A 14710-nucleotide genomic window follows, 5' to 3' on the forward strand; every position below is an offset into this window, starting at 1 on the left:
TTCTCAGGTTCCCCTGGGGGGGGGCGTGTCTTGTCCTGTGTCTGCGGCTGCAGCAAACCCGGCAGGTGAGATCGTGAATGCACGTTGACGTGAGAGGCACAGAAATGACAGCACAGAAGAAGTGACGAAAAGTGAATTAAGGACTTATTTATTTGTATTTATTACTTTTTATTTCGCATTATATTCCATTTTGGTTGAAGGTAAGTCAGTTTTATGTTGGTACTGTGCCTTTTTATTTAGTTATTTATGTATTTTTATTTGTCAGGAAATGTAACAGGCAGCGTTCTTGTTGTGACGAGACAAAAAAACATAAATACTTTTATTTAAAGTGTGAAGTCCATGTGCAGAATATAATCCTACTCACACACAGGTCCATGAATCTTGTTGTGCAGGTAAAACCTGATTTGTTGTCTTTTTCTGCAAAGTTTTAAAGCTGCCAGCAACACTTAACATTTCAGAGATTTTTCTGACATGAACTCATGTAATTACTGCTCAGTCAGAGTCGTGAGGATAATTCAAGCTGGTTTCCCTGTGAAGCTTTTCACACCTGGTTTAAGGCTGCAAACCTTACACTCTCACTGACTGTGTTTACATGGGGAACAATATTTCTCTGAATAAACAGTGATGAACAATAACCAGATTAAAACACATGGCGTTACCTGATCTTATTTCACGTTGTGTTGTCATAGGGCTGCAATGTTTACGTTCCCAAACCTAGAAATAATTATGTCTTGTTTTGTCCACACACCAAAATAATTATTTTAATAATTTCTTTCTTATATGGAGCAAAGAAACCTGAAAATATTCACATTTAAGAAGCTGAGAAATCAGAAATAGTGTTTTCATTCCAAAAAAACAAACATTCAAATTGATTCATGGAGTATAAAATTAGTTTAGTAATCGATTAATAATCAATTCATTGGTTAATCGCCAATCCCAGCTGACATAGGGTGAAAGGCAGGGTACATATAGAGACAAATATGCATTTACTTACACCTATGGGCACTTTTATAGCATTCAATTGACCTCTGCTGGACAAGACTTGAGTGTGTGACTTGAAGGCAGAATAACTTAAGATAATTACTATTAAAGTATTATTTATATTTTTTGTGTCTGTTTCAGTATGGCCGAGCCAGCTGAGCTGCTGATCATCAAGGATCAGTATAAGTTGGCGTTTGACTCCCTGAGTCGTGGACTGAACGCTGAAGAGGGTGGCCAAACGGACAATGCCCTGGAGTACTACCGGAAGGGCCGACAACACCTTTCCCAAGGTGTGGAAGTCCCCACTGGGGGAGAGAGGCAGCAGGGAGAGATCTGGGACAAGGCCAGGCAGCTTCAGCTGCGAATGAGGGACACTCTGCGCACTGTCAACGCCCACCTCTCTGACCTCGCAACCTCTCAGCTGACAATAGGAGGCCAGAAGCGGCAACTGTTAAAGGATCTTCCTCCCACTTTTGATCCAGAGCTGGCACCCAACAGTCAGCCTCTCCCTGGCTCCCTCCACCCCACCATACCTCCTAGAACCCAGGACACAATCCTAACCCCTAAGAGAGCCCCACCTCCCAGGCCTCGGTCCCCTGCTGCTGCTGCGTACGGAATCACATCTCCTGCAGTGGCTCCAGCAGCCATGGCTAACCCAGGGGACCATCCTCCAGCATACACACCAAAGCCCACTAACGGGCACAGCTGCCTGGCTTATGGTCCTGATGGACTCTGGTCAGGAACTCAGACCGGGGCAGACGCCGGACGGCCTGGGAGTGAGCTGCTTTACATTCCCGCCGGGGTGCAGTTGTTTTTTGTGGCACCAAATGGACAGGTCACAGCCCTGTCTAACCCGGGCTACCTTCGCATCATCGCATTTGACAGCGACAACAAGGAGTCAGCCACCGCTGCAGGACAACCCTCAGCTTGTCTCCATGTAAGTAATGTATGACATGATTATACATATTTGTGTGCTGTGTCAGCAAAGCATTCTTGTTGGGTGGAGGCGTCCTGGAGGTGAGTAAGGCAAACTATACCTCTTTAGAAACCACGTCAATGGAATTAGACCAGTTATGGAACTAACTATATGAGTCACTGTGTTGTCGTCACAAGGGAATTCTGTTTATAAATAATGGCGTTGTCATGGTTATTATCAACGTAGAGTTTGACAATCCTCGTACAGTATAGGAAAGCTGTTTAATGTCCTGTACTGATTTATTATCAGCTGGTTTTGGACATTAAAGTAAGCCAACTTTTCCTTTGCGATTCATCTGATGAATATTTTCTTTATTTATCAATTAGTTTGTGGTTAAAAAAACAACAACAACACACACGGAATGGTGAAAATATCTCACAATTTCCCAAAATCTTCTCACCATCTCAAACAGGAAGATATTAAATTTATAGAAATTCATCAAATCCTCACATTTGGATATTAGGGATCAGTGCATTATATAAAAAATAACTGACCCCAGTGGCTTAAACATAGTTTGTGGTGGTTTGTTTTGTTTTGACCAGCAGTAATAATGTATTCTGGCACCTCTACAAAGAATGTCTGTCCCATGACTGTGCAGCCTGGTGGGCAGCTCTCTTGTTTTCTGGCCCTGCTTTTGTTTCCCAGCAAAACAATGGTCCTTCTAAGCGATGAGTCTGCACTTCTGTTGTGTTTTGTCGTCAGTGTCCTGCCTGAACCCTCACACACAGGGGTCATTATGTTTGGCGGCATACCGATAGCATCAAAGTCTGTATGCATTATTATCTGTGTGCATGATGGACATTACAGTAAGTCCTGATGTGGCAAAATCAGGAGAACATTTGTAGGATCTGGGAAACAACAGTGCATTTGTGATGTCCTAAAAACCAACTGAATTAAGATCAGAAATCACCCATTCCAGTTCACTACTTGTGTCTTTGTTTGTGGAGAGAAAGACTCATGTCCTGTTTTTCTGTCTGATTTCAAAAACCTGAGGTCCCTCATGTTTCAAAAACATAATTTGATTTATTCTCCCACAAAAAGCCTTTAATGCCACTATAAATCAACTCTATCCATATAAAAAATGGTTGCAGTCCTCTTGCAAAACAAACTCCTGTTGTGAAGATTACGATTCTGCAACCAGGCACCTACTGGATGATACGAGCTGTAAATCACACATTATGTGCCATGCTTAATTGCCTTAATGCTTATCTCAATGGGAATATCATTTACAAAACTGACACTATGTTAATTGAAGAAGACCTGGGATCAGTGACTGAGACCATTAACTCCTCAGGATGTTATTAATTGAGTGAGAATTAGGCTCATTTTCTCTTCTTAAGAATTCTGTTTGCAACCACAGTCACCCCCTGATGGCTCACCTGCTGCTACTTTATTCCCATTTCCTGTGCTTCGCTTTTCAAGCTGGAAAACTATGGGATTGCATTTTCACATACATTCTTTGACTTGAACTGGTGATCGGTAAGAAGGAATACAACCGGTATTATAGTGATGGATAACGATTATTCTAATCTTGTTTTTCCATGTATTTTTTAGGTGTGTGACTGGCTGTACCCACTGACGGCAGACACTCCGGTGCTGCTGGCCAACTCTGGGATCTTCATGTTCACCGACCCCTTGGCAGTGACACCAGGATCCTATGTGGGCATTGTGTTGTCCTCTGACTTGCCCGCCGCCTGTCGAGAGTTGTTTCAGGACCTCCTGTCACAGCTGGCTGATCTCAGGATCCAGGTCTGTCTTTACTGACCTCACCAAAGGAGTGATTTGCATGCTGGCAGAGCAATGACTAGTTTCTGACTATTGTTTGTGCCTTTGCTCTCTATTTTGACAAAACGTTTCCTTCCTGGTGCTGTTATTTTATGATGTTATCAGGCTGTTACAGAACACACCCTGCTGTTTTTAATTTTCCCCTCTACACCTAAGCCGGAAAACAAAATAGTTTAATTGTTGCAGGTGTAAACATACAGGAATGTACAGACACCTGATCGGTGTGTGTGCATCTTTTTAAATGCAATATAAAACTGCTGTTTTTGTATTTGACCTTTTTGTCTTGACAGAATCCTGAGGAGACGGGATCAGAGGTCATCAACCTGAGCACCAAAGTCCCCCTTGGTCCAGCTCTAGCACCAGGACTGACAGCTGGAGAGAAGGAAAAACCACTGCTTCCTGGATGGAGTGAAAAGATGGCACAAAAAATCCTGTCAGGTGTGTCCAAAAAAAGAAACATTGGACAAGTTTGTTTATAGGCTGTATACACAGGTTTCCTCTTTCTACAAAATGACCACTAGAGGGCGGTGTTTACTGATGCAGCAGGATTCAGTTCTGCACAGAAAATGTTCCACCTCTTGATGTACAGCACATCTTACAACAATATCTGTCTGTTTTTAGGGGCTACGTGGTTGGGTGAAGGGTTACTGAAAGGAGCAGACATCACGAGTCGGGCCGTTCACAGAGGAGGAGGAAAGATTCGGGACAACTTAACGCCTGAGGAAACTCCTTCAGAGGTCAGCCCCCGCGTCACCAAAAGTCTGCTGGTGACTAAACAGGCCACCGGGGGTTTTCTGCGAGTCAGCCAGTTCTTAGGTAAGGAACTGAGACGTACAAGAACCCATCCCACACAAAATTCAAGATTCTTCACCTTGTGCATACCTGTGTGTATATTTACAGTGAATGGAGTGAGCACGGTGGCAGGACATGTGGCAGAAAAGGTGGCGCCGCATGTGAAGAAACATGGTGCCAAGCTCATCCCAGAATCTTTGAAGCAGCACAAAGAGGGGGAGCCGTCAAACTGGGAAGGAACCAAATATGTGGCAGCCAGCAGTGTACAAGGTGTGTACCCGGGAAACTGTATACGTGATGTTAAATGTTCATTTTCAAATGGGACACAAATCGAATCTACTTGATGGATGGAGATGGACTGCATTTAAAGACACGTTATCAATGTCTTTTCAAAGTATTGAACATTTTTTTCATTTACATCCAAACCAGGTTTTTCTACTGTCTGGACTAGTCTAGAGAACGGAGCAAAGCTTGTTGGCAAAAGTGTTAGAGCAGAGACTGTCACAAATGTGACGTACAAGTAAGTGCTGACATTTTTAACACATGAAATGCATTTTTATTGAGAAGAACTATTCCAATCATTAATGCTTGACTGACTAATTGGTTGATTGATTTTGATTCTAAATCTGTGTGCTCACTTTCAGCAACAGAAAGTCTTGAAGTTGTTGACTGTGTCTTTCTTCCTGGTGTGCTGGGGATCTGACTTGCTTTCAAACCCTGTTTCTTTTCAGATTTAGGGGCTTAGAGAGTCTGTTTAACATGCCCAGCAACAAATGACTGCACGGGGGAGCAAAGGCAAATACTTGTGAACTAACTTGCTCAATGCTTTCTTTTAACACTCAAGTCAGAAAATAACCCTAAATAAGACATCATCCAAATTACATGCAATAGCTAAAGCAGAAAGTGTACATGTCTGTATTTTGGGTTGTTTTTTGACAAGTTTAATTCTCTGGTGTGTGTGTTTCCTTGTTGCCTGCAGTGTCGTGTTGTTTGGGTGGTGATGCCATCTGTAACCCTCTTTTCCCTGGTTTGTAACTAATAAAAATACAGCACACCCACAATACGATGGTTTTTTTTCTTGAACTCTGGTGTACAGACACAAATTATAAGCATTACCTACAAATGTATTTTCTCACACCAAGCCACCATTTCCTAATCCCACCATATTGTTCACGGTGAAGGTACGGTGACCCCACAGGCCAAGCCACAGACACGGCTCTCCAGTCAGTGATCAATGTTGGTGTGACTGCATACAATATTGACAATCTGGGCATCAAAGCGATGCTCAAGACGACAGGCAAACAGACGGCCAAGGTCATGTGCAAATCCCGTGAAGGACAGACAACGGCAACTGAGAGGAAGGAGGAGCAGAAGAAAGACGACGGAGAGATGAAAAAATAGATTCCCAAACAGTTTTATATCAGAAGACAGTAGCATTTTATTTTGTTAAATTTAATTGGGAATGAAAAACAAAAGGAAAACCACAAAATACAGCAGTTAGTCACAATGAAACTGTACATATGTGTTTTTTGTGAATGAAAAGACAAGGTTTTGTCTTAGGTAAATAAGACAAGATTATAATACTTTATACTTTTGACTTATACGTTTAAACCAATGACTAAATAAACGTAAAATTGTATAATATTGCTACATGAATAAGACACACCTCTTTTGTCGCCTATAATAACCCACTGGTTTCAAGCCACTACCCCGAAGTAACAGAACATACTTGTTTGTATTGTTGTTTACAACATTGGAGTTTATATATCCTTTAATATTCATATAATAAAAAAATATATTTTTCAATACCTTTCATATAATGTTTTTCCCTTTGCTTCCTGTTTTATTTTGAAGTTGTTCCCTTGTGTGTACCTTATTTAGTTTCACTTCCTGTCCTGTCTTCCCAGTTGATTGCTTGGCCCGCCCTAATGTGTTCCACCTGTGTTTTGTCTTTATCTCACCTGTGTTTAATTTTTGCCCCCCTGTCTCTGTGCTCCCCAGTGTCTTTGTTGGTTAACTTTAAAAGTTTTTTTTGTTTTGTTTTTTAAGTTTAATTCCACATGTTCATTCTTTTCTGTTCCTTGTTTTTTGTCTTCCCCGCGCTCTGGACTTCATGAGTTCCTGGTCTGCTCCCCGTAGTTCTCCATGTTGTTTTTCTTCGGTTTGAATTTGACCCTTTGTCTAAGTTTAATTTATTAGAAACACGTTCTGTTAATTTGTTTTCCCCCACAAACTGCATTTTGTGACCCACGGATTCCAAACAATGCCAAATTGGATTACTACCACGAGAGGTAACGCACGCGCACACACACACACACACACACACACAGCAGTTTTAAATATAAACGCGAATTTATTGACTGTCGCTTGATGAAAGCCGCGTGACCGAGTAGAATCGAACCTAAACGTAATTTTGTTCTCATTTTTAAACTGAGCAAGAGATTAAACTTTACATTTAAACGTCCTGCAAAAAACTGCTCCGTCATTTCCGACTTGGACGGAAACAGTCGTCTCCATGGAAACCCTCGAGGAGGCACAATAAACATTTCTTTAGTGTAATCAGAAACATGAGTGGAGAAAGTGACTACAGCAAACATGACCTGACGCGTCTGCAGGCAGACCTTGAACAGGAGAGGGAAATGAGGTGAGTTTGTTCCAAAAATGACTAATTTATCCATCAATATGAATAAATGTTAGTTTTTCCAGCAGTAAAAACTTAACACTGTGTGGCTCTTGGTGATAGAGCGATGCTTGAAGATTCAGTGTCTGACTTGCGCAGCACCATGTGTGAACTACAAGGAAGACTACACAGTGTTGATGGAGAAGGTGAGTATGTTGTTATAGGACACATTTTTGTATAATGCCTAATTTAATTTCATTAAATGTTGTCTTTTAACATGCAATAAAAGACCATTACCTTATTTGTCCACACTGGATACATCTTACAAATGTTCTCAGCTTTTGTATTTTTCTTTTGTTTATTTATCCATTTTATTTTTAATTAATAATCTCCTTTCCAAAGATTTTCTGGCCAAAATGAGCAACAGCACATTTTGGATAATTACAAAACGAGCACAGAAACCATGGAACAAGGTTGATGTCATTAAAATACAATCTCTTATAAGCATTAATACCATTTTAATATTACGTTGTTAGAATATTAAGAGTAAAACAATGGTCCTGCACAGCTAGGTGTTAGATATGCAACTAGTGACTAAAACTCACATTTTATTTATCTTATCATTCCAAGATAATGGACTGAATAGGATAGTCTTCTTCCCTGACTCCGTCCTTATGTCAGCACCTTGAATGAGAATCAGCTGCTGGCTCTGCATAATGTATATCTAAATTAGCATTTGCCATGTGTTTCAAATTGTGATTTTTGAGATGGCGGGGGAGCTTTGTTTCTACCACTGTCACTTTTCTTTGTAATGTGTTGTGACTCCATCTGTTATGTTCCAGGTAATGAGTGGAAGACGAGGTATGAGACGCAGGTGGAGCTGAATGGACAGTTGGACAGACAGATCTCACTCATTCACGAGAGGCTGGAGGACATGCGAGGCAACCCCATGGGTGAGCTTTTATTGTGGTAAATTTATTAGGTTTTACTGACGTGCATAAACTCTCAGAGTACAGTATGGTTTACATTCTCTACACAAAGAGCTGCTTGGTCTCTTGAGTGAACCCATATATGCTTTTAATCACACTATTTCATTAATTCTTAATGTCACCATTTGAAACCTAAAGTATACTTTTGTGTGTGCCATTGCAATTGAATGGTGGCTGTTTTGTCATAGTCAGGTAATCATGATCTACCTCCTGAGATTCTTTGTAGTATTATTTTGGAAATTTCCATTTGGACTTTTTAAATTGTCAAACATAATAGCTATATTAGCTCCTGTTTATCCTTATCTTGTCTTAGTTTCATGTTTTACTTTTGTAGATTCATCCTTGTGTGTTAAATCTCGCTTTGTCCAGTTTCCCTCCCTTGTGATAACCTGTCCTGCCCTGATTAGTTTCTCCTGTGTTTGTTAGTTTCTTGCAGCATTTAGGGTCACCTGATTTGTTTTTGTCTCTGGTTCCTTGTTGCTATGCAACAGTTTTCTGCTACTTTTCAATGTCTGTTGGTTTTTGCCAGTTAGTCAAATTTGAAAACTGTCCTTTTGAGCTCTGCATTTTGGTCCTCCTTTTTTGTTTTTAAATCTGACACAAGCTTCCTCAGATCCTTTTAAATGCTTCACACCACAATACGTCTGAGATCAGTCTTCATTTTCAGTAGTATTAATCAGCAAGTGGAAAAATACAGACTTATTCAAGCGAGGTGATTTGTGTTACAGGCACACTTTGTTGCTCACATACTCCCTTTGTTTCTCACAGATCGATTGGCCTCAATCCGCTCCTTTGATGACATGCCAGTAGTGAGTGATCTGTCTTCATTTACTGATGTTTCTGTGTGAGGGGTGTTATTTCAAGTGCATATTTGAAAAAAGAAAAACTCATTACACAGAGCTGGGAGTGTGTATATGATTGAAACACATACAAACCAGCAGAGAGAGCCAGAGACACAGAGTGGGGGAGAGAAGGCAGCAGTAACACTCACAACGCGTCCTCCAACTAATGCAACGATGAATAAACACATCACAGCACCGTAATCACTGGATTACAAACCATTGGACAGTAATGTGCAATAATTACAGTTTTAACACACACGACTGCACACCGCACCCTGAATGTTGACAAAACACAGTCCAAACATGTGTGTGCCTTAAGGCAGAACTAACAGATGCTCATTAGTGTGTCCATGAAGACTGAACTGAAGCTCTGTAGGCAGACTGAGTATGTGAGAAGAATATTTATCACCATTAATTAATGCAATGTATTGTTTATTGAGACCATGTTGTTGAAGAACAATCATGCCATCTCTGATAGTCTGTAATTGTTGAATACTTGTATATGTTAGGTTGTTAAATATCCTCTGTTTTGTAGAAACAATGTCAGCATCAGCTGCGTCACATATTACTTATGGGTAGCATCTTGCAAAATATGAATATGTAACTGTAGCCATCTGCAAAATACTTAATACAAATGAATAAACCAGAACTTGTATTGGCCTAATCTAATCTTGTACACATTGTGTTATGGTTTAATCCTAGCAGATGTAATGCCAATTTAGTGGAAATGTAGCTGGTTAATGGAAACACTTCCTTTTCTTGCAGGAATCTCTGCGGCAGCGTGTGAAGCTCCTGAGTGAAGAGAAGTCTGACCTCCAGAGTCAGCTGATGGACTGTCTGCACAGAACTGAGCAGGAGGGAAAGGTGTCGCTCTCTGATGTCCTTGTTGATCGAGCACATTTAGAGATGTTGTGTTTGTGTACTACTGCGGTTCACTGTGTCTGCTGGTCCAGTTTTTATTGTTTCTTTAGACGGGCAACTCTCGGTGATGCATGTTTACCATCATTAGCGAAAGATTGGAAAATATGTGTTTATTCTTAATCTTGTGCTGCTTTGACTGGGCCAATATGATTTGCTTCTTTTGTTTATTGTTCTGCTCAACAAGAGAGATGTTCAATAAATGGAGGTTAAAGGGTAGCATGTGCCACCACTAAATCCGTGTGGTAATCTGCTCATTAACATTGCGGACTTCAGGAATACACAGAGCCAGCACTTTAGCCACGAGCAGGCAGATTACTGACAGCGTCTTTTGTTTCTCTCAAATGTCAGGCTTTTCACAAGACCAACGACGAGCGCCGAGCGTATCTTTCTGAAATTGCTAAGGTAGGCGTTCACGTTAATCAACCGTGGCACGTCAACTGTGTAGCTTTCAAACCAAATCTTGTTTTTTTTACTACGAATATTTTATGTGTGACACACTGAAAAACTGCTGCCAAGTTCTTCAAAAGGACAGTGTAGCATAGAGAGCACAGGCAGCTTTTTATTTTTTATTCACATCTAATTATGATTCTCATTCATCCTCTTGAAGTGCTGCTCTGTCGCATGATGTCACAGGTGAGTCCTTGTTAAATTAAAGTTAGTCAAGGACTTTTACACCATATGCTGCATCAGCACTGTCTCCTTTAGGACTGAGACAAAGGCTGCTGCAGGAGAAACTGTTCTCCATTTATCTATTAGCACTTTTAGAGACGCATGTGACAAAAGCCCCACACATACAAAGTACATGATCGGTATTTTCAAACATGTAAACACAAGGTTTATGTGTCTGGAGCTTGTGAACTTGCTGTGATCATGAATTATCCACTGCTCCTCCAGCTCTCCTCCACCATTGAAGGCCAGAGAAGACAGTACTCCACTCATCCACAGAGAGCAGCGGAGAGCAAACTGAGGAGCTCAGTGAGACACAGCAGGTACAGGTAAATGCACACAATATTCATGGCGTCACAAATATCAACAGAATATTGTTGTGTTCTCTTTGGTAAGATTTGTTTTACAGTTTCCAGATTTCATTTCAAACATTTTATATGGATAACTTTACACTTGAATCCACCTACAAAATACCATATACAATATTATCACACAGCATAAATCAGGCACAAACTTGCATCACTTGATGAAACTTATTAACTTGCATCGTATTGCAGATCTTTAAAAGCGTCAGAATAAAGTAACGTAACCCGAGATGAACCAAAATATCTAACAACTGTTGCTCAAGACACTGAAATGACTTTGTCGACCTCCTTAACTCAACTGCATCTACTTTGACATATTACGATTTAATATTGTGGTAAAGTTTCTGTGGTAACTGTGTGTTTTTGGATTAGACTTCATTTTGCAGTTGGCAAAAGTCATGTTGAAGAAATTTACTCCACATTCAATGTTTTATCTTTTGGCAAATAGAGGAAAGCAGACCAGCAGGAATGCAGAGGCTAATTTAAAAAAAGGAAACGAGAGAGCAGAAGATGGAGGAACAGCCGAGAGGCGAGAAGAGGAGAAATCCCAAAGGGGGAGCAGGTTACCCACCCTAAAGCACTACCTGGAACACTAACACTAATCGCAGTAGAAAGTGTCCATATATGGTTACATTTTCATTGTTGTTTTATTGTTTACTTACATGCCTACCACCTTCCTATGGCTTTGTTCACATTTTCTCAAAAGCCAATTGTGGAGAAACAATGCGGTTTTTGTATGTAGATTTCTCAACCCACGTGCAACAGTTCTGTGTCCTAATCCAGTGTTTATTTTACAGCTATACGCTGAACTCACTGTGTAAATTGTCACATTTATGATGTGGCAGGAGCCTGTTGAGGCAGTTTTTTTTTTTTTTTTTTAAACCAACCACCACCTCCAACTTTCATTACATAAGAAACACCACGTCCATTACTTTGGTTGCACAGTAGATGAACTACATTCATACAGTTTTCCCCATCCCACCCACTGGCCTCCCTGATACTGTGGGTGTGAGAAATCTCTGTGAAGGAGTTGCGGAGGATGGGTTCACTTTCTGTCAGCTTCATAATTGAGTAGAAACAATAACTTGTAAAAACGTGGTTTTAAAAACAACCAGTTTGAAGTCATTATTCAGTTTCATCTCTTTTGCTTTAATTTAGCCTTAAATACTTTAGTTCAGCCACAATTTTTTTGTAGCTGTGACAGTTTGAGCCTCTGTGCTACTAATTACAGGTCCCTGCTCTGATTGTTTGCACCTGTCCTATTAAGTGCTCTCCTAATCGTTATACTATATACAGTATTATCACCTTGTTACTTCACTCTTTCCTCGTTTGTCTCATCGTATACATAGCATCCCAATTATTTTTTTATTCCACCTTTTCCTAGTGTATGACCTAGTTTTCCTGTCCCCTAAATCGGCCTTTTTTTAGTCTGGTGATTCTATTCTGTTGCCTTTTTCTTTACTGATTTGGTCTACTGATCATTTTGCATATCCTCTGTCCTTCAATTCCCAAGAGTTCCTGAGACGAGACTGCCAGGATATTGTTTTTTTAATATAAAAAGATAACTTGCCTTTAACGTGATGGGCAGAAATCAAGCCCCAAGCATCAGACCACGACAACTATCCTTTAGTATGACTTGTATTCAACACCTTTTACACTAACAGTGTATTTGTATTGGTACGTACATGCTATAAGGTATAGTTAAAGCTAAACTAAATAACTAAATGCCAATATGTCACCCTTTTAAAGGAGACATGTCTTTGCCGTCACTTTTTTTAGCATCTAAAATCCTTTAAACTGCTCAACGTCAGGTCCATTTTACCGTTTGTGGCGTTCTACTTGTATTTCTGTTCCTGCATGCTCGGCTGAGTTGGTGCACCGTCCTAAATGTGCTGCAGTGCCAGTTTGTTTCACTTACAAAAATGACTTGACTTGAATAAATAAAAATGGCCAGTCCACAGACTGAGCACATTTCCCTCACTGCGTGCTGCCCCCACGGTGCTGATAGGTGAAACATGGTAACAAAACACCATGAATCACAATATTACTGCCTGTCCAGGGTAATTTAGTTGGCTCTTCCCAAGCGTTTACTACAGGAAAAATGCTAATTTGAGTCAGACTGCATGTGGTTTGAAAGCGATAATTGTAGCGCTTGGATTCTATGATTACAGAGCGCATCTGTCAACAAACGGGAAGTTTTTAGATTTGCCACAGTATTAATCATCACATCGTGATTCCACTTGTGAGTAAACCCCAATTATGTTTATTATTAACCTCACAAAAGGGGATTTTAGTTGGGATTTATTGTGTCACAAAAACGGAATCAAAAAGTGGAAGTTGTATCGCATAGAGAAAGGTCTTGGAACAAATTACTCTATGATAAATAGCAGCTTGTAAACCTGCCAATATTAAATGTGCTCTATGTAGCTTAATTTGCTAATAAAATGAATTAGATATGAAATGAGATTAAGCCTAAATGCTGTAATCTATCTTTGAATAATATCACTTGATTTATTTCATGTATTTCATAGTCAGCTGCAATACTGTCACAGATGAAGCTGCAAATAAAACACCTAGATTTGGTATGTTTGTTTACTTTCCACAGAAACGCTACAGATTTGTGAATTAGCAAGGCCAAAATCCACCGTTGTTAAAATACATTGTTACTTTAAAGGACACTGGTAAACGTCAGCACTGACTTATTTTGGAAATGAGACCACTACCTCCCCCTTCCTGACTATGATGCCCTTGTCCTCTCTTTCACCTAAAGACAGTCTCAGCTGTATGTGTCCTGTTTCCCCTTACTTAATTTACACAGGAACTCCTTGTCAGCCCTCAGGTTGTGATACAGTACATGGTTTAGGAACATACAGTACACTGTTTCCCTGTGTGTTTCTGTGCGTCACTGTCATACATTTTGATGCATGACAGAAGCAGATCCGCTTACAGAAACCATTTAAAAGATGCAATCACATCACCTATCACCTATTTGACCATAAAAATGTCAAATGTACTAATTCTAATACAAGCATTAAATGTCTCCAACAATGTAATGAAAGGGTCGAAGCTGTGCTGTGTTCAACACCTAGAACATCTTCAACCTGCTAAAACACCTTAAATACAATGATGGGATATCATTGTAAGAGACTGCGGCTGTCACTGTCATTGGCACAGATGAATGCTGCTGGGTAATGCACACTCTATGGGTCATGAGGGAGTAGTGATGAAGTAGAGTAGCGGGGTCTCTGGAGGCAGAGATGTAGGTCACGATCTTTATCTAGTAAGTATCCTGCAATCGCATGTAAACAAACTTATCTTACGTAAAAGGAAACTTGTTATGTTAATGAAACAGCAGCAGCAGCATCCTTTCCTCTTCATGCAGCTCTGAGCTTCTTTATTGCCCTTTTATGTTCACATAGTGTTTAATAAATCAACATTTTCATTTCATAAAGATTTGCCATCCCTCCTGAAGGCAACCAAGTAACAAAATTAAACATGCATGACTACGAAGCTGCCTGTATCGATGGAATCATATAGGGTTATTTAGGTTTAAGCTGCCTTGATACTCCCAGTTCAATGTGTTGCATAAGATATCACGTGCAAATATTCTCGTGGGTTAATCATAATGCTGCTTTGTGCTTAGTCACACAGTTTTAGTGTGAATGGCCCCATACACTAAACTAAATCTGGCTACAGCTTATATTTGATGTCTCAGGTATAACTTCCAACCATGGGGGTTTTTTTCCCCTGAAGATTGTCACTAGAATTGCTCA

The 14710-nt window shown here is 40.2% G+C and overlaps 2 protein-coding genes across 5 annotated transcripts; both read left to right on the plus strand.

Annotated features, from left to right (window-relative positions):
• Positions 1–42: 42 nt before the first annotated feature.
• On the plus strand, positions 43–6275 carry sparta (spartin a). 2 transcript variants are annotated; one of them, XM_058627823.1, is made up of 8 exons: positions 43–200; positions 1123–1918; positions 3512–3706; positions 4033–4180; positions 4364–4558; positions 4643–4804; positions 4964–5054; positions 5716–6275. In XM_058627823.1, the coding sequence occupies exons 2-8, from the start codon at positions 1124–1126 to the stop codon at positions 5933–5935; spliced, it is 1806 nt and encodes a 601-aa protein (XP_058483806.1). In that variant the 5' UTR covers positions 43–200; position 1123; the 3' UTR covers positions 5936–6275. The 2 variants fall into 2 exon arrangements, with proteins under 2 accessions (XP_058483806.1, XP_058483807.1); XM_058627824.1 differs by lacking the exon at positions 5716–6275 and adding an exon at positions 5266–5597.
• A 189-nt stretch (positions 6276–6464) lies between these two features.
• ccdc169 (coiled-coil domain containing 169) lies at positions 6465–12917 on the plus strand. Of its 3 annotated transcripts, none has more exons than XM_058627830.1 (9): positions 6465–6825; positions 7042–7178; positions 7278–7360; positions 7997–8107; positions 8912–8952; positions 9751–9849; positions 10255–10308; positions 10801–10895; positions 11386–12917. In XM_058627830.1, exons 2-9 carry the CDS (start codon positions 7102–7104, stop codon positions 11531–11533), a joined length of 708 nt encoding a protein of 235 aa, XP_058483813.1. In that variant the 5' UTR covers positions 6465–6825; positions 7042–7101; the 3' UTR covers positions 11534–12917. The 3 variants fall into 3 exon arrangements, with proteins under 3 accessions (XP_058483813.1, XP_058483812.1, XP_058483811.1); XM_058627829.1 differs by having other exon boundaries at positions 6469–6825; positions 7089–7178; positions 10801–10901; XM_058627828.1 differs by having other exon boundaries at positions 6471–6825; positions 10801–10901.
• Positions 12918–14710: the final 1793 nt, after the last annotated feature.

This window comes from Solea solea, chromosome 4 (assembly GCF_958295425.1).
Source record: "Solea solea chromosome 4, fSolSol10.1, whole genome shotgun sequence".
NCBI lineage: Eukaryota > Metazoa > Chordata > Actinopteri > Pleuronectiformes > Soleidae > Solea > Solea solea.